Raw genomic sequence first — 25,908 nt, forward strand, 5'->3', positions numbered from 1 at the left:
AGTCTTCCTTATTTTCATACAAACAAACAGGTCCATTTCAGTAATTTGCACATTCCCCCCTTAACTTTCTTTTTATCACATTTCACTTTATCCCTTGGCCTGGAAAGTACATCATCATCTTAGACTTTCCTGACTTAAGAGCCACAGAGAAATAAATGCTACTCTGGAGTTTTTTATTTGCTATCCAGGCAGTCATTCTATATACAGTGGTTTCTCTGACTGCAGTGTCCATGTCAAGGCTGTGTTTACATTCTCTTTGCTTTTGGAACAGAGCTGCTTTTTAGTGGTGATTTGCTCATCTGACTTAGAAAGCAGCTCCAAACTCTGCCATCCAGACACTTGTTAATTCCGTTTCCAGGTTTAGCCTGACAGTCTCTGGTTTACCTTCCCAGCAAGTAATCAAATGCTTCCCTTCCTCTTTTTAAGGCCTGAGAGGGCTCAGTGGTGAGCCCTTCATCATCAGGCACAGCTAGAGCAGATGTGTCATTCTTCAGGATCATGACTGTGTCCTGCTAAGTTCCATGCCCCATTGACCAGGAGCAGAACCTTGTGCAGAAGCTGCATTTACAGAGCTTGGTGTTAGCCTTTTCATGGAAGAGTGATCTGTGCTTCCTCCTGTTTTCATTTTCATTTTTCTTCACTCTCATTCTCTGAGTCTCCTCTGACATCAGGATTTGAAATCTGTTTAGGAACCACCACTTCACAGTTCCACCAGCTCGCCCCTTGCCTCCCTTCCAACCCCCAATTCTTCTGGTTCCTGCCCGGGAATTACCATAGTATTTTTGACGCCTTCTACATGCCAGAGCATGCATTCATGCTTCTTGGGACACTGTCTTATTGTATCCTCAACAAACCTACAAGGTGGAGACCACTTCCGACTTGCTGCTGACAGGGAGATGCTCGAAAACATGGTCACAGCAGAAAGAGACAAGGCTGGCTCCTAAGTGTTGTGCTTCCATCCCAAAGGTGTTGCAGTTGATAACTATTTCTATACATTTTAGTTATTAAAAACCTGATCTTTTTTTAAAAAAAAAGTTACCTTGGTTTCGAGGTACGAAGAAGTCTTGGAATGCTCTCCGGCCCTGGATTAAATTCTCCGAGCACGATAAGTGTGCTGATCTGGCACTTCCACCTCTAGGATGTATATTGGCCCTGCAGTGACCCTGCTTTCCCTGAGAACCCGAAGGTGGCCCCAGGGTCTTGGTAGGGTTGTTCACATCCTGCCCTGTGCCTACAGGCTTCCCCACAGCTCAGGGCCATTCACTTTGGCTGCTTTCCCATCACGAGAAAGGAAACATAAAAGCTGTTTTTTAATGTTAAGGTTGCAACTTTGGGGAAGGTAGCAACCTTGGTACTTTATTTGTAAGATGCATATATTTCTGATGTCTGTATATTTCTGATTTGTGATTTTAGGTCACAAGTGTTAAAAAGAAACAAAAGCAAAGTCATTTGATTGGCGTCTGGCAGACAATCAATCTGAGGAAGTTATTGGCTTGCCCTGACACTGAGCCAGCTCTTTAGCTTCTAGCTTTGGTTCTGGGTCATCATAGGGGATGTCTCAAGGTGTCAGTGATGCTGATGCCTGGACACAATGCAGTAATGTTTGAAGGGAGCTGTCTGATGCCATTGGGAGTTAGTATTTTAAATTCATAAGTCTCAGCCCTGTGGCCATTTGCACATAAGGAAGCTCTCATTTCCTGGTGATGCTAGGTGAACTTGTCGTTCATGTGACAAATGTTTTCCAGGTACCTCCTGTGTGTTGGCCTGTTCCAGGAACTGGGGACATGGTACATGAGGAAGCACATCATAAGTCTTATCTAACATCCCCCATTTGTGTGTGTTTCAAGTGCCCGCCACAGCGCATGCATGAGAGCATGGAAGCAGGTTGTAGCCTGGGAACAGATGCTAAGGGCGACTAGGATCCATGTGGGTCCACACCTTTAATCCTGTCCTCTTGTGTGTGTCCACGTTCTCGTTATCCACTCTGTACTCTTCCTAGAGGGCTCCTCTTCAGCCCAGAGGCCTTGCCTGAGGTAGATCTTGCACATGGAGACTGAGGTGCAGGACCACAGAATCTTAGGGTTGGGCCAGATCTCAACATGTCCCTAATCCAGCTCTTCAGTTACACAGTCTCCTACACAGCATTCCATCCTTCCTCCCAATTGGTGGTCTTCAGGAGCTTCTGTTGCTGGACTGCCCTTCCCCCTGGGAAGGAGTGGCTTCTGTAGAAAGCAAGCCCCAACTTTCATGTTTACCACTTTATGATATCACACACATGTGGCTGAGCTGGACCCATCCCCACTGTCCCTGTAGACAGCCTCCAGCTGAAGAACCCCATCTCTGGACTGTACTCCTGGCAGCAGGCACTGCCCCTGCCTTCTGGGGACCCTGAGCCCCTGCTGACCCTGCTGCAGTGGGGCTTTGGGAGAGGACATTCGGGCTGGCTGCATAGTGCCTTTTGCTTGGGCTCTGCAAGCATATGTGTGTTTGTGTGTGTGCACCTGCACATGTGCTTGTGTGCATATGTGAGAGTCAGGAGCCCAGTGGCCCTGAGTGCTCTTTGTTCCTCTCCCACAGCTCCCCCTCTTGGCCCACCTGTGTCTTTCAGGCAGCTTGTCTGGGGTGCAGCTCCAAGTCTTTCCCAACCTCTTTTGTGACTTCCTCCTTCCCACTCACTCTTGCCCCAAAGGCATCTCCAGCCCCAAGGCTGTCTGCCAGGCTTTACTAGCGCCTCCCTCTGCTCACGTTCCTAGCCAGCAGAGCCTTGGGCCTTCAGTCTCTGGCTCTTCCTCCTCCCTCTGCATTCTCTTTGCTGCATCTAGGATACTCTCAGATCTCATTGGGTCAGGCTCCATAGATGACACCAGGACATTCAGATCCACAATCACTGCTACCAGTGAGTGGCACATACACCTTCCAGCCTTTTTACAGGTTCTTCTCTGCCAAGAGCACTTCCTACTCCCCCTTTACCTGGGAATACACACACACAGCCCCAGACATGCCCCCCCCCCCCCATGCTGTTCTTTTACAGAGCATGGCAAGTCAGGGTCTTCTGTTCAGCCCCAGATTTGCCTTCCAGAACCTACCAGGACTCTGAGAACATTTGTGGGACAAGTGTCAAATGAATGCTTGAGTCCTAGATGGTCTGAGAGGCTGTGGTTAGTGGGTGGACGGTCCTGGCACCTAACTGCCTCCTGTAGGAATGTGGAGCTCCAGGGCACAGCAGTCCCAAAGTGGGAGCATGTTATTGTCTGAACCATGTCCTGCATGTGTGCCAGCAAAGGGACTATGAGCCCAGGTCTCAGAATCATCTCTGCTACCCCTTGGCCAGGTCGCTGCCCTGACAAGTCCTTCCTGGAGCTCTCCTCCCTCCCCTCTAAGGCTAACTGCTCATCTCCAAGCATCTTTTAAATGCCACTTCTTCAATAAGGATTGACACCCCCAGACTCACTCTCCAGTTGTAATTGAATTCTCATGTTATGATTTGCTGTTGAGGAACTGCAGTGAATGGCACGTAAGGACCCCTCTGCATTCCTTCCCCTTCTGAAGCATTGTGGCTCTAGTGCAGTGGTTCTCAACCTTCTGGCCCTTTAAATACAGTTCCTCATGTTGTGACCCCTAACCATAAAATTATTTTCGTTGCTACTTCATAACTAATTTTGCTACTGTTATGAATCGTAATGTAAATATCTGATATGCAGGATAGTCTTAGGCGACCCCTGTGAAAGGGTCGTTCGACCCCCAAAGGGGTTGCGACCCACAGGTTGAGAACCGCTGCTCTAGTGGGAGGGGCTCTGACTCAGACTCACGTGCCTGGTGGGACAGGAAGCACCCTGTCAGTAAGAGAGAAAATGCTTGTTTCCCTCTCCCCAGGCATGCTGTGGTTGCTGGATGAGAGGGAAAATGAGCCTATAGGCCACCTTTCCACTTACCTGAGCACCTGTAGTCTTTGTGACAGGACAACCTGTATAAACCCCAAAGCCAGAGCTAGTGAGTATGTGCCACACATTTGGCTGAGAATTAATACTTTTTTTATTTCTCTTTCAGTGGTTGATATCACAGCAAGTATCCTTTTCTTTGTACTGTTTCCTTTAAGAAATGCTTTGTTTAATAAAAAGGATGTGTTATAAACTTGAATTCCCACTATGATACACCCATGGGTTTAGGTCCTGGAGAATCCCTGCTCAGCCATATCTGTCCCTTCAGACCAGTGGCCTCACCATGGGTGCCATGGTCCTCTGCAAGCCTAGCATCTAGTTCAGTGATGGTGAACCTTTTGAGCTCGGCGTGTCAGCATTTTGAAAAACCCTAACTTAACTCTGGTGCCGTGTCACATATAGAAATTTTTTGATATTTGCAACCATAGTAAAACAAAGATTTATATTTTTGATATTTTATATATTTAAATGCCATTTAACAAAGAAAAATCAACCAAAAAAATGAGTTTGCGTGTCACCTCTGACATGTGTGTTATAGGTTCGCCATCACTGATATAGTTCCACACCTAGGCAGCAGCAAGCTCGGATTGCTGGGGGAATACATGAACTTAGAGTCTCAGCATAGGTGGGAACACACCTAACTGGCGAACCTCTCCAGTGTAAGAACCCCACACGTTATTTTTTTAACAATATTTATTTTATATATATATATTTTATTGATATCAGAAAGGAAGGGAGAGGGAAAGAGATATAGAAACATCAATGATGAGAGAGAATCATTGATCAGCTGCCTTCTGCACTCTCCCTACTGGGGATTGAGCCCACAATCTGGGCATGTGCCCTCGACAGGAATCGAACCCGTGACCCTTCAGTCCACAGGCTGACGCTCTCTCCACTGAGCCAAACTGGCTAGGGCACACATTATCTCTTTTAAACTGACCTTTTTGCAGCATCTGTACCTCCTTAACCAGATGTCACTAGATCCCACAGTTTGAAGATGTTAAATTTGAAGCAGCAAGTCTTTTGTCTGAATTGTACTGTCAAGAGGTAAGAGCCTATGGAGGTTTCTGAAAGCAGGGTCTCCCTGTAATGATGGCACAATGGCAAATTGATGCTCTCAGGAGTGGACTGACTTCCTCTTGGCTTTCTTATTTATTGTAATCATCACCCAAGGATATGTTTTTATTGACTTTAGAGAAGGGGGTGGGAAGAGAAACATTGATCTGTTGCCTCCTGTACACACCCAACAGGTGATTGAACTTGCAGCCTGACCAGGAATCAAACCCGCAACCTTTGGTGTATGGGAAGATGCTCCAGCTGAGTCACCTCACCAGGGCTTTTTGTTCTGTTTGTTTTGTTTTTTCTTCTGACTTCCTCCTGGCTTTTAATGCTTCCCCATTACTTTCCTACCTTGGTGGTTGTGGGTGATCACTTGCTCATGAGAGCCAACAGAATATTTTTCTAAGACTTCTGGAGACTTGGAAAACAGCCTTGTTCCTAGGCTAAAGATAATGAGTTCTTGAACAAGTCCATATAGTTTATCTTCGTAATATGTTTCCTGATCTCAGGTGTAGCTGAAAATCGCCTTTCCCCACGTTGAGCAACAGCCTGTGAGGCTCCCTGGGTAACAGGGAGTGCATGCTTCACACCCCTGACCGTCTCTTATAGTATAAGAAAGACGGCAGTTGTCATCCAATTGACTGTTCAGGATTTTGAACTAAAGCTACTTTCAGTTTAGTTGAATGAGTTATTTTATGATCAATGCAAAAACCTCCCAGCCAGTGAGTCCAATAAAATGTCTTTTCTTGCCCAGCTGGTATGGCTCAGTGGTTGAGCATCAATCCATGAACCAGGAGGTCATGGTTCAATTCCCAGTCAGGGCACATTCCCCATTTGCCAGCTTGATTCCAGTAGGGCAGTGGTTCTCAACCTTCCTAATGCTGCGACCCTTTAATACAGTTCCTCATGTTGTGGTGACCCCCAATTTCATTGTTACAAATTGAACATAATTAAAGCATAGTGATTAATCACAAAAACAATATGTAATTATATATGTGTTTTCCGATGGTCTTAGGCGACCCCGGTGAAAGGGTCGTTCGACCCCCAAAGGGGTCTCGACCCACAGGTTGAGAACCGCTGCAGTAAGGGGTGTGCAGGGGGCAGCCAATCAATGATTCTCATCATTGTTTCTATCTCTCTCTCCTTCTCCCTCTCTCTGAAATAAATAAAAACATATTTTTTTAAAAATAAAATATCTTCTTGCTATTTTTGCGATTTCTTGGTGTCCTGGTGCATGGATGATGCTCAATCAACTGAGCCACACTGGCCAGGCTTTTCTTTTTTTAACTATTGATTTTTAGAGAAAGAAAGGGAGAGGGAGAGAAAGAGAAACATTGATGTGAGAGCACACTGATTGGCTGCCTCCTGCGTACCTCCCACCAGAGATCAAGCCCATAACCCAGGCATATGCCCTGGACTAGAAATTGAACTGGCAACTCCTGGTGCATGGGATAATGCCCAGCCAATTGAGCCACACTGGCCAGGGCTCTTTTCTTCTTTTAATAAAGAAAATCAGCAACCCACAAATCCATTTGTGAGTATGAATGGGAGTGGTCTTCTGGCATCCCAGCATAAGGAATCCAGCTTGCCTGCCAGCTTATTTCTTTTCTTTCCCCAAATGTGACTCTTTCCTTTCAGAATTCCGTTGATGCAGCAAAGCCACTATTGCGGAAAGCGATCCAGATATCGCAGCAGACCCCATACTGGCACTGCCGCCTGCTCTTCCAGCTTGCTGTGAGTACTTTGGGGCCTGGCCAAGACATGGGTGCTGAAATTGGGGCACACCCACCTTCAGAACACACAGGCCTTCCTCAGGCTGCTGCACCGAGACAATGGGGACACAGGGATGGTCTTTTAGCCTGCTTACAAGTCCCTTTCAGCCTCTGACTTCAGCAGTATCCCCAGCACAGGTCTTTCATTCAGCATCAAGGGTGATAGCATTCCCCTCTCTTCTGGTGCTCCCTTTTGCCTGTATTCATTTAAATTTTGGAAGCATTTCTTGCCAGAAGCCCATCATGTTTTTTAAGAGCTGTGCTGAGATTGCAAGTGTCTGCCTGTTGGGCAATGAATGCCTGTTCGAGTTAAGCCTTTTCAGAGCTGCTGGGGCACAGCCTCACCTGGGCTCTACGTGGTCGCCCCCCCCCCCCCCCCCCCCCTTCAGCTCTCCAGACATAGTGGTGGCCTGATCCCAGTGCTCTGAGATGCTTAGGTAGAGGGAGCTCTCTGGACTAGGTCTTCCTGGCTGTAGTGACTGGGCCTAAAGGCTCCCTGTGGGGGGTGCCTCTCTCTCCTGGGCACTGCCCGCATTTCCCTCTCACTGCTGGCCTCCAGCCTTTCCTGTCCATGACCCAGCCTGCCCTCTACACTGCCTCTTGCCTATCTTCCATGACACAGTTCCATCACCTGCCTGTGTGTGCAGGGTGTGGGCCCTTGGCTGGAATTGCTTTTTCTTCCCCCCATCCCCCAAGAGTCCCTCATCCCAGAAAGGTGCGGCTCAGGGTCCCTGCTGGAAAAGCTTGTCCAGCCAGCGCTCCTGAGCTCTTCCTCCCTGGCCTGTTGCTGTCCCACAGAGCATTGTCTCCTTTAATCCTCCCGTGTGTGCTTTGCCCATTGGCACATAATATGTGGGCCAGGCAGTGAGACACCTCCCTCAGGTCACAGAGTTGCAGGATGCTTCATGCACTTGGGAGCCCAAGCTCAACTGAGGCCCCACAGGTGTCTCTTCCTTTTAGCTTTAGGCTTCTGGGTTTAAACTCCCACAGACACTTACCCCTGAAGTAGTTCTTCCTTGTTTGGGGTTCCTCTGGCTCCTCCCTAGTGACTGGCCCCTGAAGGTGACCTTTGAAGCACAGAGATTCACTCGTGTAGCCCTGGGGGTCTATGCCTGTGAATATTAATAGCTGGCTCTGTGCACTATTAAGTTTAGGTGATGTACACACCGTAGGCAGAGTAGACTTCTGTACCTAAAGCAGTTAACATTGATGAGAAGAGTATTTGGTTAATTTAACTCAAAACTGACACTGAGGCAATTTTGTTGACAAATGGGGAGGTTCACTTTAACTTGCCAACAAAGCTTTAAGGTCAGATACTGGATATTATAAAGCAAGAGATTCGGAAGCAAGGATTATTATTCTCTCTCCTTTTTAGCAACTGCACACACTTGAGAAGGACCTGGTGTCAGCCTGCGACCTCCTAGGTGTGGGAGCTGAATATGCACGGGTGGTGGGATCCGAGTACACACGGTAGGCACCCTCTCCCCACACTCCTCCCCTCTTACTTGGAAAGAGCTCAGCCATTCGATCCTGGATTTTCAGCATGAAACAGCAGTCATCTGCACACATAGTAAGAGATGTACAAATTAAAGCACCACAGAGTGCCTTTTACTCCTTCAATTCACCCTGTTAATTCATGAAGTTGGAGAGTTGATTGTGAGGGTGAGGGGCAGCTGGCATTCTCAGCGCAATTGGCATTTACACATATCTAGTATCTTGAAATAAAAAGTGCTTATACGATTTGTTGGGCCGATCCCCTTTTTGGTGCAGATATGAAAGTGATGCCTGCAGAGGGCATAATTAGCATGCTTGTCAGCACCTACGGTAAGTATCTCCAGTGTCCCTCTCAGGATGCCCAAGAGCTTTTAGATGCACAACAACAGACACAGTAAGCTGAGTAAGCAGAAGTTTGTATAAAAGAAGGGTGGCTCGATTGGTTGGAGTGTTGTCCCAAGCACTGAAGGGTGGCAGGTTTGATTCTCAATCAGGGCAAATACCCAGTGGGTTTGATCCCTGGTTGAGGTTCGTGTGGGAGATAGCCAATTGATGTTTCTTACATCATTGTTTCTCTCTCAAATCAATTTTTTAAAAATTAAAAATAAATAAAAAAGGGACATAGCCCTGGCCCAAGTTTAGTTGGTTAGAGCGTTGTCCCAATATGCCAGGGTTGCGGGTTTGATCATCAGTCAGGGCATATATAAGAATCAATGACCAAAACCGGTTTGGCTCAGTGGATAGAGCGTCGGCCTGTGGACTGAAGGGTCCCAGGTTCGATTCCGGTCAAGGGCATGTATGTGGGTTGCGGGCACATCCCCTGTAGGAGATGTGCAGGAGGCAGCTGATCGATGTTTCTCATCGATGTTTCTAACTCTATCTCTCTCCCTTCCTCTCTGTAAAAAATCAATTAAAAAAAAAAAAAAAGATCAACAAATGCATGCATAATAAGTGGAACAACAAATCAATGTTTCTCTCTCCCTTCCTCTTTAAAATCAATCTTCATCTACACTAATAAAAGAGAAACATGGTAATTGGCGTACGACCGCTACCCTTCCCATTGGCTATCAGCGTATCCTTATGCAAATTAACTTATGCAAATTAACTGTCAGCCAAGATGGCGGCCGGCAGCCATGCACTGAAGCGAACAGGGAGGCTTGCTTCCTCCAGGGACTGCAGACTCCAACGTTCCCCGCCTCACTTGCTGGACTCTCAACTGCAACTCTAAGCAACTATTACTATGTTGCAAATAAGAAGCTAAACAAAACCGACTTTCAGTCAGCCCTGGACCGCAACATCGTATCCATGTTTTCAGCAGCGAGGCCTCAGAGCTAAAACTGGCCCAGAATAAAAAAAAAAAAACAAGGAGCGGTTGGGAGCTTTTAGTCAACTGCCAGCAGGAAAACAGCCCTCAGCCCCTCAGCCAGCCTGGCCAGGCAACCCAGTAGGGACCCCCACCCTCATCCAGGACACCCTTCAGGGCAAACCAGCCAGCCCCTACCCATGCACCAGGCCTCTATTCTATATAGTAAAAGGGTAATATGCCTCCCGGCACCAGGATCAGCAGCGCAGCGAGGCTCCCAGCACTGGGATCAGCGGAGCAGCAAGGCTCCTGGCACCGGGATCAGCGTGACAGGGGGCAGCGCCCCAACCCCCTGATCAGCCCTGCTCTGTGCCTGATATGGGGGAGCTCCCCAATCCCCCGATTGCCCTGCGGCTCTGTGTGTGACAGGGTGCAGCGCACCAACCCCCTGATTGGCCCTGCTCTGTGTGACAGGGTGAGGCGCCCCAACCCCCCGCCCCCACGGGCCCTGCTCTGTGTGTGACAGGGTAGAACCATAACCTCTCCATCGGCCCTGCCCTGAGTGTGACAGTGTTGGCACCCCAACCCCCTGATCGGCCCTGTTATAGAGGGTGGCGCCCCAATCCCCCTCCACGGGCCTTGCTCTGTGTGTGACAGGGTAGAGCCATAACCTCCCCATTGACCCTGCCCTGAGTGTGACAGGGTGCAGCGCCCCAACCCCTTGATCCGCCCTGCTCTGTGTGTGACAGGGGGCGGTGTCCCAGCTCCCCTATCGGCCCTACTCTGTGAGTGACAGCGGGGAGCTCCTCAACCCCCTGATGGGCCCTGCTCTGTGAGTGACAGGGGGCAGCGCCCCAACCCCACTGATGGACCCTGCTCTGTTAGTGACAGGGGGCAGCGCCCTAACCCCCTGATTGGCCCTGCTCTGTGAGTGACAGGGGGCAGCGCCCCAATCCCCTGATCGGCCCTGCTCTGTGCGTGACAGGGGGTGGCACCGCAACCTCCCCATTGACCCTGCCTTGAGTGTAACAGGGGGTGGTGCCCCAACCCCCCAATTAGTCTATCCTGAGCGTGACTGAGGGTGGCATTGAAACCTCCCGATCCGCCCTGCTCTGTGCATGTCGGGGAGGCGCCCCAACTCCCCAATCGGCCCTGCTCTGAGCCTGACCATGGGCTGCACCTAGGGATTGGGCCTGCACTCTGCCACTCGGGAGCAGGCCTAAGCCAGCAGGTCGTTATCTCCCGAGGGGTCCCAGACTGTGAGAGGGCACAGGCCGGGCTGGGGGATCCCCCCCCCCCCGGAGTGCACAAATTTTTGTGCACCGGGCCTCTAGTATATATATAAAAGGCTAATATACCAAGTGTCCCCTTGGGAGTTTGACCTGGAGACTGAGTTTGATCACTTGCTATGATGTGTGCTGACCACTAGGGGGTGATGCGGAATGAAGGAAGACCCCTGATCTGCCAGAGCTAGGGACCCTACCTGTGCACAAATTTTGTGCACTGGGCCTCTAGTTTAAAATAAAAAGGGAGACAAAGATTCATGTTACGCATGAAACTGCTTAAACCATCTGGAGACTTTTTTTTTTTTTTTTAAATATATTTTATTGATTTTTTACAGAGAGGAAGGGAGAGGGATAGAGAGCTAGAAACATCGATGAGAGAGAAACATCCATCAGCTGCCTCCTGCACACTCCCCACTGGGGATGTGTCCGCAACCCAGGTACATGCCCTTGACTGGAATCGAACCTGGGACCCCTCCTTCCGCAGGCTGACGCTCTATCCACTGAGCCAAACCGGTCAGGGCCATCTGGAGACTTTTACCCTAGGGTTGGGTGTCAGGGTTAGAGGCCTTAGGAACTTCACTGTGTACCCTCTTTGAAGGCCTCTAGTCTCTCTTTTTTCCCCACAAAGAGAAGAATTCTGTGCACTTGACAGACTCCAGGCAGCAGTGCTTTTATTCTGTTGTGTGCTTTGAGGTTCTGGAAAGTTCTTTCTTACAGAGCTGAGCTTATCCCATGGAGTTCTTGGGACAGAATGGTCCCCAACTCTGTTCTCTGAGCTCTGGCTCATGTGTGGCCATGTGGAGTCATACAGCTTTCCATAGGCTGTCCTCATCCCTCAGCCACCCTGCCCGGAGATGGCAGCTGTTACACTCTCTGGCCTCACATTCCTGGCCCCCTTAATGTTAGCGGCTGCCACTGGGTCCATGGTGACACACTTTGCAGGGTACAGGGACAACTAGACAGCAGATGTTCCCACGAGTACACACATAAGTATCCCCAGACAGGCTTCTGTGCCATTGTGGATGGACGGCTTAGGTGGCCTCCACCAGGGCACAGAGCCTGCAGGTCACCTGGCCCAGAACCCCTGACCATTGATGTAGAGCCTACATCAAGTGCTTCCTATGTGACAACATGGGAACCTTGATGTGAAGTTCCAAGCCTTCTATTTCAACAGTTGATCAGCTGGCAGATAGACTTAAACGAGTTCACACCTTGAGGTGACAATAGGAAAGAACTTGGTGGCCTGGAGCAAAAACATCTTGTGAGTGTGACCTCGCCACCTTAGTCTCCAATTGTAAAACAGAGAACGCACCCATTTGATGGAATGTTGGCCACAGCACTTAGGGACTCTGCCAAGGCTGGTGGGACAGAGACTGAGACATTGAATAAACTGGGGGCTGTGGGCTCTGAATGACCACAGCTGTTCCTGAAGGCAGCAGCTGTCTCCCCTGTTGTTTTGGCTGTTTCCTAAACTTTTTAGCATGCTCATTTTATTATTTTTGTTGACAACCATGCACACATATTTAGAAAATGCTGAAAGGTCTAAGAAACAATAGAAATTAAGCCTTGCTGACTCTTGTGAGTAAAGACAGTGGGTAGTGAGACTGCTGACATGTCTGGAGCTCCCCAAGTTCACCTCCTTAACCCTCAGGAGAATCAGGGGTCTTGGCCGGTCACTGGTGAGGGAGGGGAAGTGTGGAGGGGCCACAGTGAGACATGGCTTTGGGTTCAAACACCAAATCCTGCCCACTCTCCCCATACCCTATGCCAGTGATGGCGAACCTATGACACGCAAACTCATTTTTTTGGTTGATTTTTCTTTGTTAAATGGCATTTAAATATATAGAATAAATATTAAAAATATAAGTCTGTTTTACTCTGGTTGCAAATATCAAAAAATTTCTATATGTGACACGGCACCAGAGTTAAGTTAGGGTTTTTCAACATGCTGACACGCTGAGCTCAAAAGGTTCGCCATCACTGCCCTATACTGTCTACCAATGTTGTGTGAGCAAGAGTGAGATTGTGGCAAGCACACTGTCTTGAACCTTACCCCTCTGTGATTTCTGAGCATCTGTCTGTTTATCCTTCTGGGCTTTTGAGCCATATGAGTATCTAAATTAGGCCAAAAACATAAAGAAAGTTTGAATAGAACAAAGTAGAGCATTCTGATAAATAAAACCAGCCTCATTGGGGGTTATTGGGGGCCCTGTTGTCTGTTTAACCATCCCCTGAGCTTGCTTGTTGGTCCCTATGAATGTTGGGGTGGCAGGCATCCCAGGAGATGCCTGGGCCTCACAGACTGACTCCCCTCTCTGTTTTCTAGGGCGCTGTTCCTGCTCAGCAAAGGGATGGTAAGTTGAGGCTGAGCAGAATGGTGTAGGTGTGGTGGACATGAGGCAGGGCTCCTGCTCACTGTGGTGCAGCCCTTTGGGCACCCAGACACTGAAACACTACAGGCAGCCACCAGAGTGAGGCCCCGTGCACCAGCTGGGTTCAAGGGGGAATTCAGGTTCCAGGTTGTGCGATTTGTGCTGAGGAAGGAACAGCCTAGATGTGGGTTCCAGCCCAGCTTTTTGCCTTCCCTGCATGGTTCCAGCTGTCCCCCAGTGGGTGGGCAAGCAGATGGTGGCCCTGTGCACCGGGAGGGCCCTCAGCACCTGTGCCTCTCCCTTCCCAGCTGCTGCTGATGGAGCGCAAGTTGCAGGAAGTCCATCCACTGCTGACCCTCTGTGGACAGATTGTCGAGAACTGGCAGGGAAATCCTATCCAGAAGGAGTCTTTACGTGTCTTCTTCCTTGTGCTCCAGGTGACACACTACCTGGATGCAGGGCAGGTGCGTAGTGCCTCCCACAGTAGGGCTGCTGGGGAGCAGGTAGGCGATGGGATAGGCAGGGCTTGGGCTGAGATACCCACTCTGTTGTTGCCTCATGTCCCTCACCACAAAGTGCATCTCATTCAAGGTTTAGCTCCCCCACATACCCTGTTGTGCTCTGGCATGAGTACTGTGCCCCTGAGGGCAGAGGGTACTCTGACAGTGGCCTGTCCTCGTGGTGGGAGTAGTCATAGCCTCATACAATTCCATGATAATAAACTGGGGATTCTGGCAAGGTGCCTGACACAGCAGGTACTAAAGCAGTGTCTGTCCACCACCCCCAGCTGATGAGAACTTTGTGAGGTTAAAGTAGGGGATGACAGAATCAACTGTTTCCGAGAGTTGACTCTATAATCCCCGTGTAGTTGAGGAGAGGCTGTACCCCCTATGGGTGAATATGCTCAGCCTTTTGGAGTATGGCCCCACCTGTTCACCCCACCCTGTCCCACTGGCTCACCACAGGCCTGGCCTCGAATCCTAGGAGGCTGCAGGTGGAGCCCCAGAAAACATCAGGTCTTTCATTGATAAGGGACTGCCTCAGAGTCCTCACCTATGCCTACATTTACCTGTTGGGCCAAGTGCTGCATTCAATACATAGAAACACAGAGCAGACTCATGGGGTGCTCTGGACATGTCTTATGGGGCCTTGGGACAGGGCTTCCCAGTGCCCAGAGGCCAGTTCATATGAGGCACAGCACCTGTAGGACTCCTGGGCCCAGGAAGCTACTTCTTGCCCCCAAGGATGACTACTAACTGCCCCAGTCCTGTCGTGTTCTCTCAGGGTCACTGCAGGAAGTAGGAAACAGCTCATGCAGGGTCTTTGGACAGGCCTCTCCTGGTCCTTGGTGTTTGGACCCAGCGCTAGGTGGTGGCTAAGCCTTAGTCCCACAGATGACCCTCTGACCCTGACCCCCACCCTGAGAGCCTGCTGACCCATTTGGGGGCAGGTTTCCTGCAGGTGGTGGGTGTGGCGGGAGCTCCTGGGAAGAAGGGACTGGTGAGCTGGCACCTATTGGAAGCAGACAGGTACTCAGGTGTGCAGTATCGCCCACCCACTGCAGGTGAAGAGCGTGAAGCCATGCCTGAAGCAGCTGCAACAGTGCATTCAGACCATCTCCACTCTGCATGACGATGAGATTTTGCCCAGCAACCCCGCTGACCTCTTCCACTGGCTGCCCAAGGAGCACATGTGTGTGCTTGTCTACTTGGTGAGTCCCCAGGGCCAAGGCCAGGGACCAGGTGGGTGAGGAGAGGACCCTACTGACCACCACCGTCTGGTCTTGTCGCCAGGTGACTGTGATGCACTCCATGCAGGCTGGCTACCTGGAGAAGGCGCAGAAGTACACAGACAAGGCACTCATGCAGCTGGAGAAGCTCAAGAGTACGTTGGGCTGGGTGGGTCACATGGCCATTGTGCCGCTTGGTCTGTGGCCTGCCCATCGCCTCATGCTGGGCCTGAGAACCCTGTAGAAGTGCAGTGCCAAGCAGTCTCCATGAGTCCCACGGGTCTTGTTACTCTAATTGGCAGATGAGAGTGACGGGTCAGGACAGAGCAGGCCGGGCCTAGGCTTGACCTTTTATCCTTAGCTAAGGGTCTTGTGCCATCTCATCCTGTCCGCCCCACTACACAAGACAGCTGTGATGGTTAGCTGATCCCACCTGAGCCTGCTGAGACCACGGTGCTCCATTGAAATGGGGTCTGCTGTTATCCGTGTTGTGACATGGACTGTGCTCAGCGTGAGGCTGGGATCTGAGTTTGGCTCTTGCTGACAGCAGATGGCCTAGAGGTTGTGGGTTTTTCCTGGATGCTTGACTGATCTATCCTGTGGGACCAGGGACCTTTGACTAGAGGAACCCAGAGCTCTGATTCAGTGTCCCCATTTAACCTGCTCACCCAGTCCCTATACCCTTTGTCAGCGCTGCTGGAGGAGAAGCCATTAGCCAAAGATACAAAGCCCTCAGGGATCATAGTTCATTCCCTCTGGCCAAGTTGGGGAGGGTCTCCGCTGTCTAGTTCCAACGTGAGGACAGCCACTTGGGGCAGCCAGGAATCAGGTCTCTCCACTGCTGCCTGAGGTAGTCACACAGTATCATTCTCCTGAGCAGCGTCAACCCACTGTGTCTGGAGTGTTCTTGAGCACCCAACTGGGTTGTGGTGGGTCAGAGTGGAAAACAAGTCCCTCCAGGGATTTCTTACTTTTAGAAAACTCTAGTCACCAGAAACTGCTATGAGCCCATCTCCTTCCCCACCTGAACAGGTCGGTAAACCCAGCACTCTAGGGTGCAGTGGGTATGAATAAAGTGACAGGCTAGGTCAGTGATGGTGAACCTTTTGAGCTCGGCGTGTCAGCATTTTGAAAAACCCTAACTTAACTCTGGTGCCATGTCACATATAGAAATTTTTTGATATTTGCAACCAGAGTAAAACAGACTTATATTTTTAATATTTATTCTATATATTTAAATGCCATTTAACAAAGAAAAATCAACCAAAAAAATGAGTTCGCGTGTCACCTCTGATACGTGTGTCATAGTTTCGCCATCACTGGGCTAGGTGTTGGCGTGGTACCCAGCAGGACAAGTAGGCTCAGACCTGGTAGCCAATGGGTCAGTATGGTGGGAGGTTAGACCAGGGGTCAGCATCTTCTCAGCTTCTCTAGCTGCATCCTGAGTGTTCATCCCCTTCTCACCTCCAGTGCTCGACTGCAGCCCCATCCTATCCTCCTTCCAAGTGATCCTGCTTGAACACATCATCATGTGCAGGCTTGTCACAGGACATAAGGCCACCGCACTACAGGAGGTGAGGCTGATGGGGATGGAGGGCGGGGACAGGTGGTTGGAGTTGCCGAATTCCAGAAGTTACCACAGAAGAATGTACATTTGCCCGTGCACATCAGCAGGGCATTTGTCCGTGTCAATTCACTATAACTTGGCAGTTGATGACCCTACATGGGCACAATTGATCAGACATCTGGTACAGAAATCAGTGACCCTTTCCCTAAAAGCTGGGCAATTTCTTGAAGTGTCCAAGGAAGATGGAGCTCTCCTTGCTGCATGTAACTCCTACTTACCAACTTCTTGAGAAGGGCACAGGCCCTTAAGCAGGGCAAAGGTGCTGACAACCGAGACAGGTTGGAAATGGGGGAAAAGGCAGGTCACAGACAAGGATCACTGTCTTCAAGGAGGTTAGGGCTGCCCTTTGCCCCCCCAATGGACACACCCACCATAACTTTATACCCCAGGTGAGAGCAGGCAGGATGTGGGCACTGGGTCCCAGGTTACAGGTCCTGTGACATTGGGCGTGTTCTCCCGGCAGATCTCACAGGTCTGCCAGTTGTGCCAACAGTCACCCCGGCTCTTCTCCAATCACGCTGCACAGCTGCACACGCTGCTGGTGAGTATGCAGGACTGCCTGCCCCAGCCCCATTCCAGTGAGTAACCCCATGACAATCACCCCAGTGGACTTCATTCTAACAGACACCTTAAGTCCAAGTTGACTTAGGTCCCAGGAGAAGGGAGTAACCCAGCATGCTGTCTCTTTCTGCCTCCTCACCAGGGCGAAAGCTCAGGTGTACCTGGCTCATAAGTCACTCACTGGTCAGGCTCGTCTATGTGTAGCCATACGGCCCTGGGCAAGTGGCAAGGCCTCAAGTCCTCAGTGCCTCCTTCTTCCTGCAGGGCCTGTACTGTGTCTCCGTCAACTGCATGGACAACGCAGAAGCCCAATTCACCACAGCCCTGCGGGTAAGGTGCTGGCCCTCACTGCATGGGGCAGGCAGTGCTTCTTAGTAAGGAGTCAGGTATGGGCTGTGATGAGGACAACAGCCGCAGAGGCCACCTGCTGCTTCCAGGTTGGAAGCTTCACTAGGGCTAGTGCCACATCATTGTGGAGTCAACAGCCCAGCGGCAGATCTCAGCTCTGCCCACCTTCCTCCAGGACCAGACAAGCACATCCTCACTGCTGCTGCTGCTCTGACTGTGTGTCCCATGGAATCCCCTGTTAGCCAAGAGAGGATGGCAGGGAAGTGTGCAATCAGAACTCAGACCCAACCCCCTTGACCTCAAACAGAGCTCTTTGTGTGGTCCTACAACGACCTAACCAGAGCACTTCCTGCCGGTGGGATTTGCACTTCCCCTGCACCCTCAACCTTTTGCACACTGTGCTTGCTCAACCCCATTGGGGATCAGGGCCTGGGTGATACTTGGGCCTCTCATATCGATCCCTGTCTTGGCCATTCTCGGTTCCCAAGAACTGGGGACAGTGGTCTATCCACCACTGGCCATTAGTAGCATCTCTGGCCTCTTTCCTGGTGGGGGCCTTTCCAGGACCAACATGTACCTCTGTTGTGTCTGTGCTCACAGTGTCTGAGGGTCACCATGGTTTGGAGGCAGTGGCTGCCTGGGTCTCAGTCCTGAGAAACAAGCAGAAAATGGACCAAAATGTAGTGTGTTCTGAGGACAGGATCAGTGCAGTTGGTTTCCTACATTTCTCATAACACAGATGATGGTTTTATAGCCAAAAGAACTACAGCTGTACTGTTCTTGGGTTTAGGAGGCAGGTGTGTGTGTGTGTGTGTGTGTGTGTGTGTGTGGCAGAAGGGTGTCTGAATTGAAGAGAATGGGAGGTTCCATAGTAGCCACCAGGAAGTGTTTGGGTAGCTCCCATGCCATGAGCAGCCAACTTCTAATGCCTTGTGTCCCCATTTCAGCTCACCAACCACCAGGAGCTATGGGCCTTCATTGTAACCAACCTGGCGAGTGTGTATATACGGGAAGGAAATAGACACCAAGAGGTAGTAGGTGACATGCTTCATGTTTGGTATCCTTTCTTTCAACTCTTACTCAGGGGCTAGGGTGGGAGGTGTCCTGGGCACCAGCCATCTCAGCAGCCCCAGCGTATCTATCCTTAGAGTGTAGTGTGGCTGAGGGAGGCCACATCTGAGGGAGAAACAATCCCTGGCTAAGTAACACTTCTCCCTGCTGAAAACAAGCCAAGCTTTGTTAAATCTCCCAGAACACATTTAGTTTCTTCTTTGCTGAGCTTTCTGTTGTAGAATCACAGTGAGACCTCGTGGCCCATGCACTGTGACCCCCTCACCTGGCATAGGGCAGGGTAGGCTGAGGGTGCAAGGACCCTGCACCAGACCCTTCACACTGGAGGCTGATTCCCATGGGGGTGTGAGGAAGTGAGCAACCCATACAGTGTCTTATAGTTCCTTCACCTGCTCTAGATTCTGCCCCTCTACCAGCAGGTGGCCCAGGCGTGGGATTCAGGATGAGGACTCAACGCTATCAGGAAGTTGCAGGCAGCCCTGATCAATTTACTAGCATAGTTGGGGCCAAACTCTCTCACATTTAGAAATGCAGAGTGATCCCAACTGACATTTCCTTTGCAGTTATACAGCTTGTTGGAGAGGATCAACCCAGACCACAGCTTCCCTGTCAGGTACATGGCCCCACACTGAGGTCCTACTTTACCATTGCCTGTCTTATGTATTTTCTGCTCTCTGGGGTAGTGCCACCACCTATGGGGCCCCTAACTGCCCTGTTACTTCCAATACCTTGCACCATCACTTCTACCACCATCACCCACTCCCCTTTTGTAAGCCTGCTATATTTACAAAAACCCCACCAAATTATGACACTTCACTCTCCCCCCTGCAGCTCTCACTGCCTTCGAGCAGCGGCTTTCTACGTGCGTGGGCTCTTCTCCTTCTTCCAGGGACGCTACAATGAGGCCAAGTGAGTGCTATTGAGGGCGGGCAGCCTGGGCTGGCCCTCTAGGTGGTCTTCTCCCTGACAGCGTATGCTCAGCCCCTCTGTGCCCAAGCCAGGCGGGTTCTGCTGAGGGCTGAGAGGCTGCTGCTGCCTCTTTCTCCCCCAAAGGCATTTCAGTGGGGCCTCAGTCTGTTCCCCTCATGTAGGCGATTTCTGCGAGAAACTCTGAAGATGTCCAATGCAGAGGACTTGAACCGGCTCACAGCCTGCTCTCTGGTGCTTCTGGGCCACATTTTCTACGTGTTGGGGAACCACAGGGTGAGTGCCCAGGCCAAGCTGAGGGACAGGGCCAGCATGGTACTTGGGGGGTCACCATCAAGCAGTGCTTTGCATCCCGTGCCCCTCGATTATCTTGTCTCAGTGACACCCTTCCCCCAGTCTTCTTTGCTTCATGAGGCTTGGCAAGGGCAGAGGTGTGTTCTGGCTCACACAGCCTGGGGGGCAGGCCCGGGGAACTTTGGGTCCCTGGAGCGTAGGCCTATGGGGCAGACAGACCCAGTGCTTGGTTGGGGCTTCCTGGAGCTGGGAGGGCTGAGGCAGGTTCCCCTTTGTGTATATTAATACCTGGGATGGACAGTGTCCTCTTACTCAGAATCCCTTGGGTTCTGTTTCTGCCCAGCACACATGGTGTCCTCAGGTCTCCTGTTTCCACTCTCACCTAGAGTGGCCCCTGGGGCTGGTTCTGGTAGGATTGGCACTCCCGGTCTCCCCATCAGTTGTGCATCTTCACCTGCTCTCACCCATTGATCTCACAGACCTTTAATTTTTTAACAAAAACATTTGTCCATATTACAAAATATGACATGTTTATCATAGAAGCTCTGAGAAGCAAAGTTGAAAATCATAGCATGACCTCTGTCTTCTGGCTTTTTTCATTGCTCGCCCCTGCCCACTCATAGGTTTTGTTTCTCAGGATGTTTTATAGTTTTACATCTTGTCTTTCCCTACACCACTGTATTAGAGCTTTTTTAACAGCAGCAAGAATTTTGAAGCAGCATCTACTCCATAATTTAGCCAACCTCACTTATGCTGTTTTCACAAGACAGGTGACACAGGTCAGGTGTCTTGACCTTTAAAGTTTCATCTGACCAAACCCCGGAGCTCCTTAAAAATTAGCTTTTAATTTTTATTTTTTTTAAATTTTATTTTATTTATTTTATTTTATTTTATTCCAGAGAGGAAGGGAGAGGGAAAAAGAGAAACATCAATGATGAGAGAAAATCATTCATCAGCTGCCTCCTGCACGCCCCCTACTGGGAATTGAGCCCACAATCCAGGCATATGCCCTTGACTGGAATTGAACCCGGGACCTTTCAGTCCACAGGCCAACGCTCTATCCACTGAGCCAAATCAGCTAGGGCAAAAATTAGCTTTTTAAATGAGCCTGGCTGGTCCCCCTTCCCACAACCGTGTGACAAGTGTTTGCCAAGGCTAACCGGCCCTGCTGCTCAGGTACTGATGGCCATGGCTGGGGATGTTACCGCCCCCAAAGAAAAAGGATGACCTCTGGGTTCTTCCTTCTGAGTGCAGCTCTGCTTCTTTAACATTCTGTCACCCTGCCTCTCAGCCTCTAAGCACAGTGAGGACAGTGACCTGTGTGTGTCTAGGGGAAGCATGAAGCCCCACTGAGTACAGGCTGTGTGCCTGTGTCTCAGTGTGGTAGCTTTGATGACCTCATGTCCAGATGGGGAGATTAAGGTCACAGCCCCAAACTGCAGATCAGGCTTAGAACCAAACCTTCCTGGCTCTCATCTATTTATAAATCTCCAGAAGCCACCTTGAGCAGGGAAAGGTGGGCAAGGCAGCTCTTTAGCTGCATCTCTGGTTCATGTTTTGAATGATCTTGGGCTCTGAAGTAGAAGTAGGAGTGTGCCAGGCAGCAGGAGGAGGGCATAGCCTGGGCTAGGTTTGACAGGTGGGCCTGAGCTGTCCCTGCTGCCTCCCCCACTCCCTGGCTGCTCTTGGTCCACAGGAGAGTAACAACATGGTGGTGCCCGCCATGCAGCTGGCCAGCAAGATCCCGGACATGTCAGTTCAGTTGTGGTCGTCAGCCCTGCTGAGAGGTGAGTATGGCAGCTGGCCCTTCCCAGAGATCAGAGATGCTGAGTAAGCCCTGCTCGGCCTTTGCTCAGACTGGCCTCTACATGCCACAGCCCCAGTTCTAGCATTCCCAGGTTCTCAGCAGGCCATTTGAGGGCAGTGGTCACTGGACTCAGTCATGGCATCAGCTCAGTGTAGGACCTGTGAGGCTGATTCTTGGCGTCTGGGTGAAGACTTGGACTGTGAGCCCTTGTGCTTATCCTTGTCCCATTGGCAGGACTGGCTGGGATGCTCTGGGTGCAGTGGGGGGGTCAGCAGGTGGCTGCCCCCCTATTTACAGAGACTTGTCCTAGGCCCTGAGGAGGAGGCAGTGGATTTCGTGGATTTGTTCAGTTCTCCTGCCTCAGAAGTGGGTGTTGGGTGCCCTGCTCTAGCTAACTCCTGTTTGCAGAGGGACCTTCGTTGCCCAACCAGCCTCCGTGTGGGCCCGCTGATCACCCATGTTAAGGACATGGCACAGAAACTCAGGAGGGCATTGCGAGGGCTGCTGGCAGGTGGATTTAGCTGAGCCCAAGACAGGGCTCAAGGCCGGTGATTTGCCAGGTGCACAGGAACCCAATGGTGGAGCCTGGGTGTTGTTTTTTTGCCTCCCGCATGTGCTCCAGCCGGGGTCAGGGAATGAACCTGCAACCCAGGTATGTTCCCTTGACCGGGAATCAAACCTGTGACCCTTTGGTGTGTGGACCGGCGCTCTAACCACTTAGCACTACCAGCCAGAGCTGGAGCCTGGGTTTGACCTTAGGGCTCCACCTATACCCAAGGGGAAGGCCATGGGGTTGGTGGCAGGGGAAGGCAGGCTCACCCATGTGTGTCTTACCCTCAGACCTGAACAAGGCCTGTGGGAATGCCATGGATGCCCACGAAGCCGCCCAAATGCACCAGAACTTCTCTCAGCAGCTACTCCAGGACCACATCGAGGCCTGCAGCCTCCCCGAGCATAACCTTATCACGGTATAGGCACGAGGTGTGGGAAGACAGAATGGGGGTGGTGGTTGGCTCCTTGAGGCTGGCTTACCTTGCGTGCAGCCCTTCAGGGTGTGGGGCACACTTCCTGAAGAGGAAGTATATGCTTGGCTGCCATCTCCAGCAATTCCTAACTGAGCCTAATCTCAGGAGCCCCTTGGATATGGGAAATGGTACTAGTCACCCAAGCAGGTGATTCAGAAGGACTTCACTTGTGTGTTCTCTCTTCCTGCAGTGGACAGATGGCCCGCCGCCTGTGCAGTTCCAAGCTCAGAATGGACCCAACACCAGCCTGGCCAGCCTCCTTTGAGACCCCTGGAGGGGACCACCCAGCTTCTCAAGGCCTCCGTGGGGCCTAGTGTGTCCCTGACTTCCACACAGACAGCACTCGCGCTTTCTTCTGAGGCGTGCTGGCATGGTGTCCCCAGGCTTCTTTCCCAGAGCTTCCAAGTCCCCGGGGAGTGTGCAGGGCCAATTCCCACCCTCCCAGGAAGGGCTGGCCAGCTTTACCGCTGTGAATCAGGACCCCGGTGCTGAGGCTTGCAGGTGGAATGTTGGAGCCAATTTTTCAGAGCCATCCTTTAAAGTGGACTTGAACTGCCAGTCCTACTACAAGTTACACTTTCCTGGGACTGTATCTGGATGGGGAGTGCCAGGATGGGCAGCACCACTGGGGCATTGCCACGTGACTTCCATTGCCTGAACTTCTGCACCAGGCTGGAGTGTTTCCTCTGCTCTCACAGCAGCTTCCAGAGCTTAGAGGCAAGATGCCAATTTCTGGCCAAAAATTGAAAGGAAGAAGTGAGGATGCACATCAGGGACAAAAATGCATGTCCTGCTACAACTTTTCCCAGCTTGCCTTTCTCTCCAGCGTCCATCCTTCTGACAACTAGTGCCTCTGGTCAGGGGACCCATGAACTCGCCTTCCAAACATCTGTACCTTGACTGGATCACTGTCTGGCCATGGGGGTGCACATGCTGTAAACATGGGTATGCATGTGTGTGCATACTGTAGACAAGTGTGTGTGTGTGCATGTGCAGTAGATACAGGTTGTGTGTGTGTGTGTGTGTGCGCGCGCGTGCGCATATGTGCACACGCATATGTGTTGATTCTCAGAGCTGGAGCTGGAGCTGGAGCTGAGACTCCTGTGTTTGCACCAGCTGCCTTCCCCCATCAGTGTCTGTATTGTGGGGTAGGAAGCAGGGGAAAGGGGAGAGGACCCTCCTCAGTCCAACTCAGGGTGCTGAACGAAGGCAGCTCTGTGGCCTCCTCTGCAGAGGATATTTGCAGATGTCTGGAGCCCAGCCAACCTGGCCCTTGGGAGGGAGGACTACCTACCGTGGGTCTCGGCACAGCATTGAAACCTCTTCCCAAGCTGGACCCCCCCCCAGGAAGTTCTGCCAGGCCCAGACAGTGTGCTTGATTCTGTGCTCCTCTTGGATACTCTAGGAGGTGCCCCAGTGATGATGGTGGGATTGGGGGCAATCAAGGCAGCCTCCCCCTCCAACTTTTGGCACCTGGGGGCAGCTCCCCACTGAGGGGTGGTGAGTGGGCTTGCTGGTCAGGGTGGCTTGTTGGTTTGTGTCTCATTACCCTTGCACTGTGAAGGCTGCTTCTCGAAGCCTCTGTCTGTGATGGAAGGAACGTTAGGATATGGGATTACTCAGGTAGCTACTTGGGCCCTGAGCCTGGGTGTGCCTTAGCCACAAGCAGGACTGTTAGCAGATCACCCTGCACTGGGCCACTGCCCTCACCAGGCCTGTGACAGGGCCCTGCTGCCCACTTGGGGGCCAGTGACAGGCATGCAAGTGAGTCACCAGTTAGAGGGGCAGGCTTTCCAGGGCTCGTCCCAAGAGGACCTACCATCCCTGTGGTGCCCAGGAGAACTGGGTGTTCAGGGCTGCTCCCTCTGCTGACAGCCCTGAGTGTGTGAGGCCTGTGGAGGAGGGTGTGAGCCCAGTCATAAGCTGTCCCCATTCTGTCTTCCTCCTCCATCAGGGGCCTTCCCCTCCACTCAAGGGATGGAGCCCCCATCTCGCCATAAGCTGCGCCTACCAGCCTGGATCCCACACTGTCTAACTTCTCTGTATCCACATTAGTTCAATTGTTGCACATGTTTGTCTCTGTGTATTTATTTAAGCCTTTCTTTGCTTCTAGGGCATTTTGTATGTAGAACAATTTAAATAAGAACCTCAAAACTTAATGTCTGTTCCGATGTTAAAGTGCTTTTAGTGACCACTCTGTTATCTATGTGTGTGTAAAGTTAAGGATAAGTTCTTAAGTTTACAATGAAAAATTCAGTACTCAACATTTAATATTCCACTTAGCTTTATGGGAGCCAAACCGTGTGTATGGTTTTGAACCTCCCTTTAATGCAGCATCTACCAATAACATCAAGCTGTCATACATACCTTTCTGTGAGTCCACATTGAGTGTCTCACAGTTTCTCAATCATAAGAATTTAAGACAGGTAGCAAGTGAGCCACCAGAGAGATGTTGCATAAGTGTCATATAGCTAAATGTTTGAAAAAAACAACATAAAAATTCCAAACTCTTGGGCACACAGTAATATAGCAGAAGGATTTCGTTGGCAGGTCAATTGCTAAAAATTGGTCAGACCCTCATGTGCTCTCCCCACCTCCTCCTGTTAATAGAAGTGGCCCTGGTCTAGGGTGCTGGTCCTGGAGGTGCCCCCAGGTTCCCTCGAAAACAGCTGCCTCCTGCAGGTGGCCACAGGCATGGTGAGGGTCCTCTCCCTGTGGTAAATACTCCCTATCCCACTGACTGAGAGCACAATTGAGTAAGGGCTGCCTGGCACAGTGGATATGCTTGTGGTTGCATTGTTTGTTTTGTTAAAGGGTTTTAATAAGTATGTTTGGCATAATATCTTTTTAACGGGTTTGTAATATGGTTTTAGCAGCCTGTAACTTCACTGGTGCTTTTAATCAGGAAAACAAATTTATAAATGCAAAACATTGTTTAAAAGACATAACTATACAATATAGCTTCTTGTTTGTGGATTTCTTTTTCTTTGTATTCAAAGTAAAATCACTTGCAGTAGCTATCACTCACTGTGTCCTTGTCCTGCCTTCTGCCCTAATCCTGCACCACCGGACAAGCTTTTGCCTGCCCTACCCAGCCAGCAGGGCTCTAGGGACTTATATTAACCAACCAGGTGTGAGGGTGCAGAGCCCATACTGGACTGGAGGACTGGTGGAAACCTGAATCTTCCCCTCTGATGATAATGTTCCACTGGTCCAGCCCTGCCTTGAGGGGAGGGAAACCCTGAGACATCCTAGGCAAGGCCTCCTGAAGCACTGTCTGTTCTTCCATGGCCCT

General features: G+C 50.8%; 1 protein-coding gene across 2 annotated transcripts in view; it reads left to right on the forward strand.

The window, feature by feature from the left end:
- Nucleotides 1–25,636, forward strand: part of MAU2 (MAU2 sister chromatid cohesion factor) — a 29,402-nt gene extending 3,766 nt beyond the window's left edge. Inside the window, exons 2-19 of one of the 2 annotated variants that reach the window (XM_070416517.1) lie at nt 4,048–4,065; nt 4,920–4,985; nt 6,636–6,731; nt 8,145–8,239; nt 13,179–13,206; nt 13,533–13,688; nt 14,789–14,935; nt 15,018–15,108; nt 16,424–16,527; nt 17,044–17,121; nt 17,406–17,471; nt 18,437–18,523; nt 19,124–19,173; nt 19,392–19,469; nt 19,652–19,763; nt 21,478–21,568; nt 22,429–22,556; nt 22,804–25,636. In XM_070416517.1, coding sequence (XP_070272618.1) covers nt 4,048–4,065; nt 4,920–4,985; nt 6,636–6,731; nt 8,145–8,239; nt 13,179–13,206; nt 13,533–13,688; nt 14,789–14,935; nt 15,018–15,108; nt 16,424–16,527; nt 17,044–17,121; nt 17,406–17,471; nt 18,437–18,523; nt 19,124–19,173; nt 19,392–19,469; nt 19,652–19,763; nt 21,478–21,568; nt 22,429–22,556; nt 22,804–22,878 — 1,566 coding nt within the window. In that variant the 3' untranslated portion in view covers nt 22,879–25,636. The remainder of the gene's footprint in view (nt 1–4,047; nt 4,066–4,919; nt 4,986–6,635; nt 6,732–8,144; nt 8,240–13,178; nt 13,207–13,532; nt 13,689–14,788; nt 14,936–15,017; nt 15,109–16,423; nt 16,528–17,043; nt 17,122–17,405; nt 17,472–18,436; nt 18,524–19,123; nt 19,174–19,391; nt 19,470–19,651; nt 19,764–21,477; nt 21,569–22,428; nt 22,557–22,803) is intronic. The other variant, XM_070416518.1, reaches the window with a different exon arrangement.
- The last annotated feature ends 272 nt before the right edge of the window (nt 25,637–25,908 follow it).

This window comes from Myotis yumanensis, unplaced genomic scaffold (assembly GCF_028538775.1).
Source record: "Myotis yumanensis isolate MYYU_CA2020_CCGP unplaced genomic scaffold, mMyoYum1.0.hap1 SCAF_5, whole genome shotgun sequence".
NCBI classification, from domain to species: Eukaryota; Metazoa; Chordata; class Mammalia; order Chiroptera; family Vespertilionidae; genus Myotis; species Myotis yumanensis.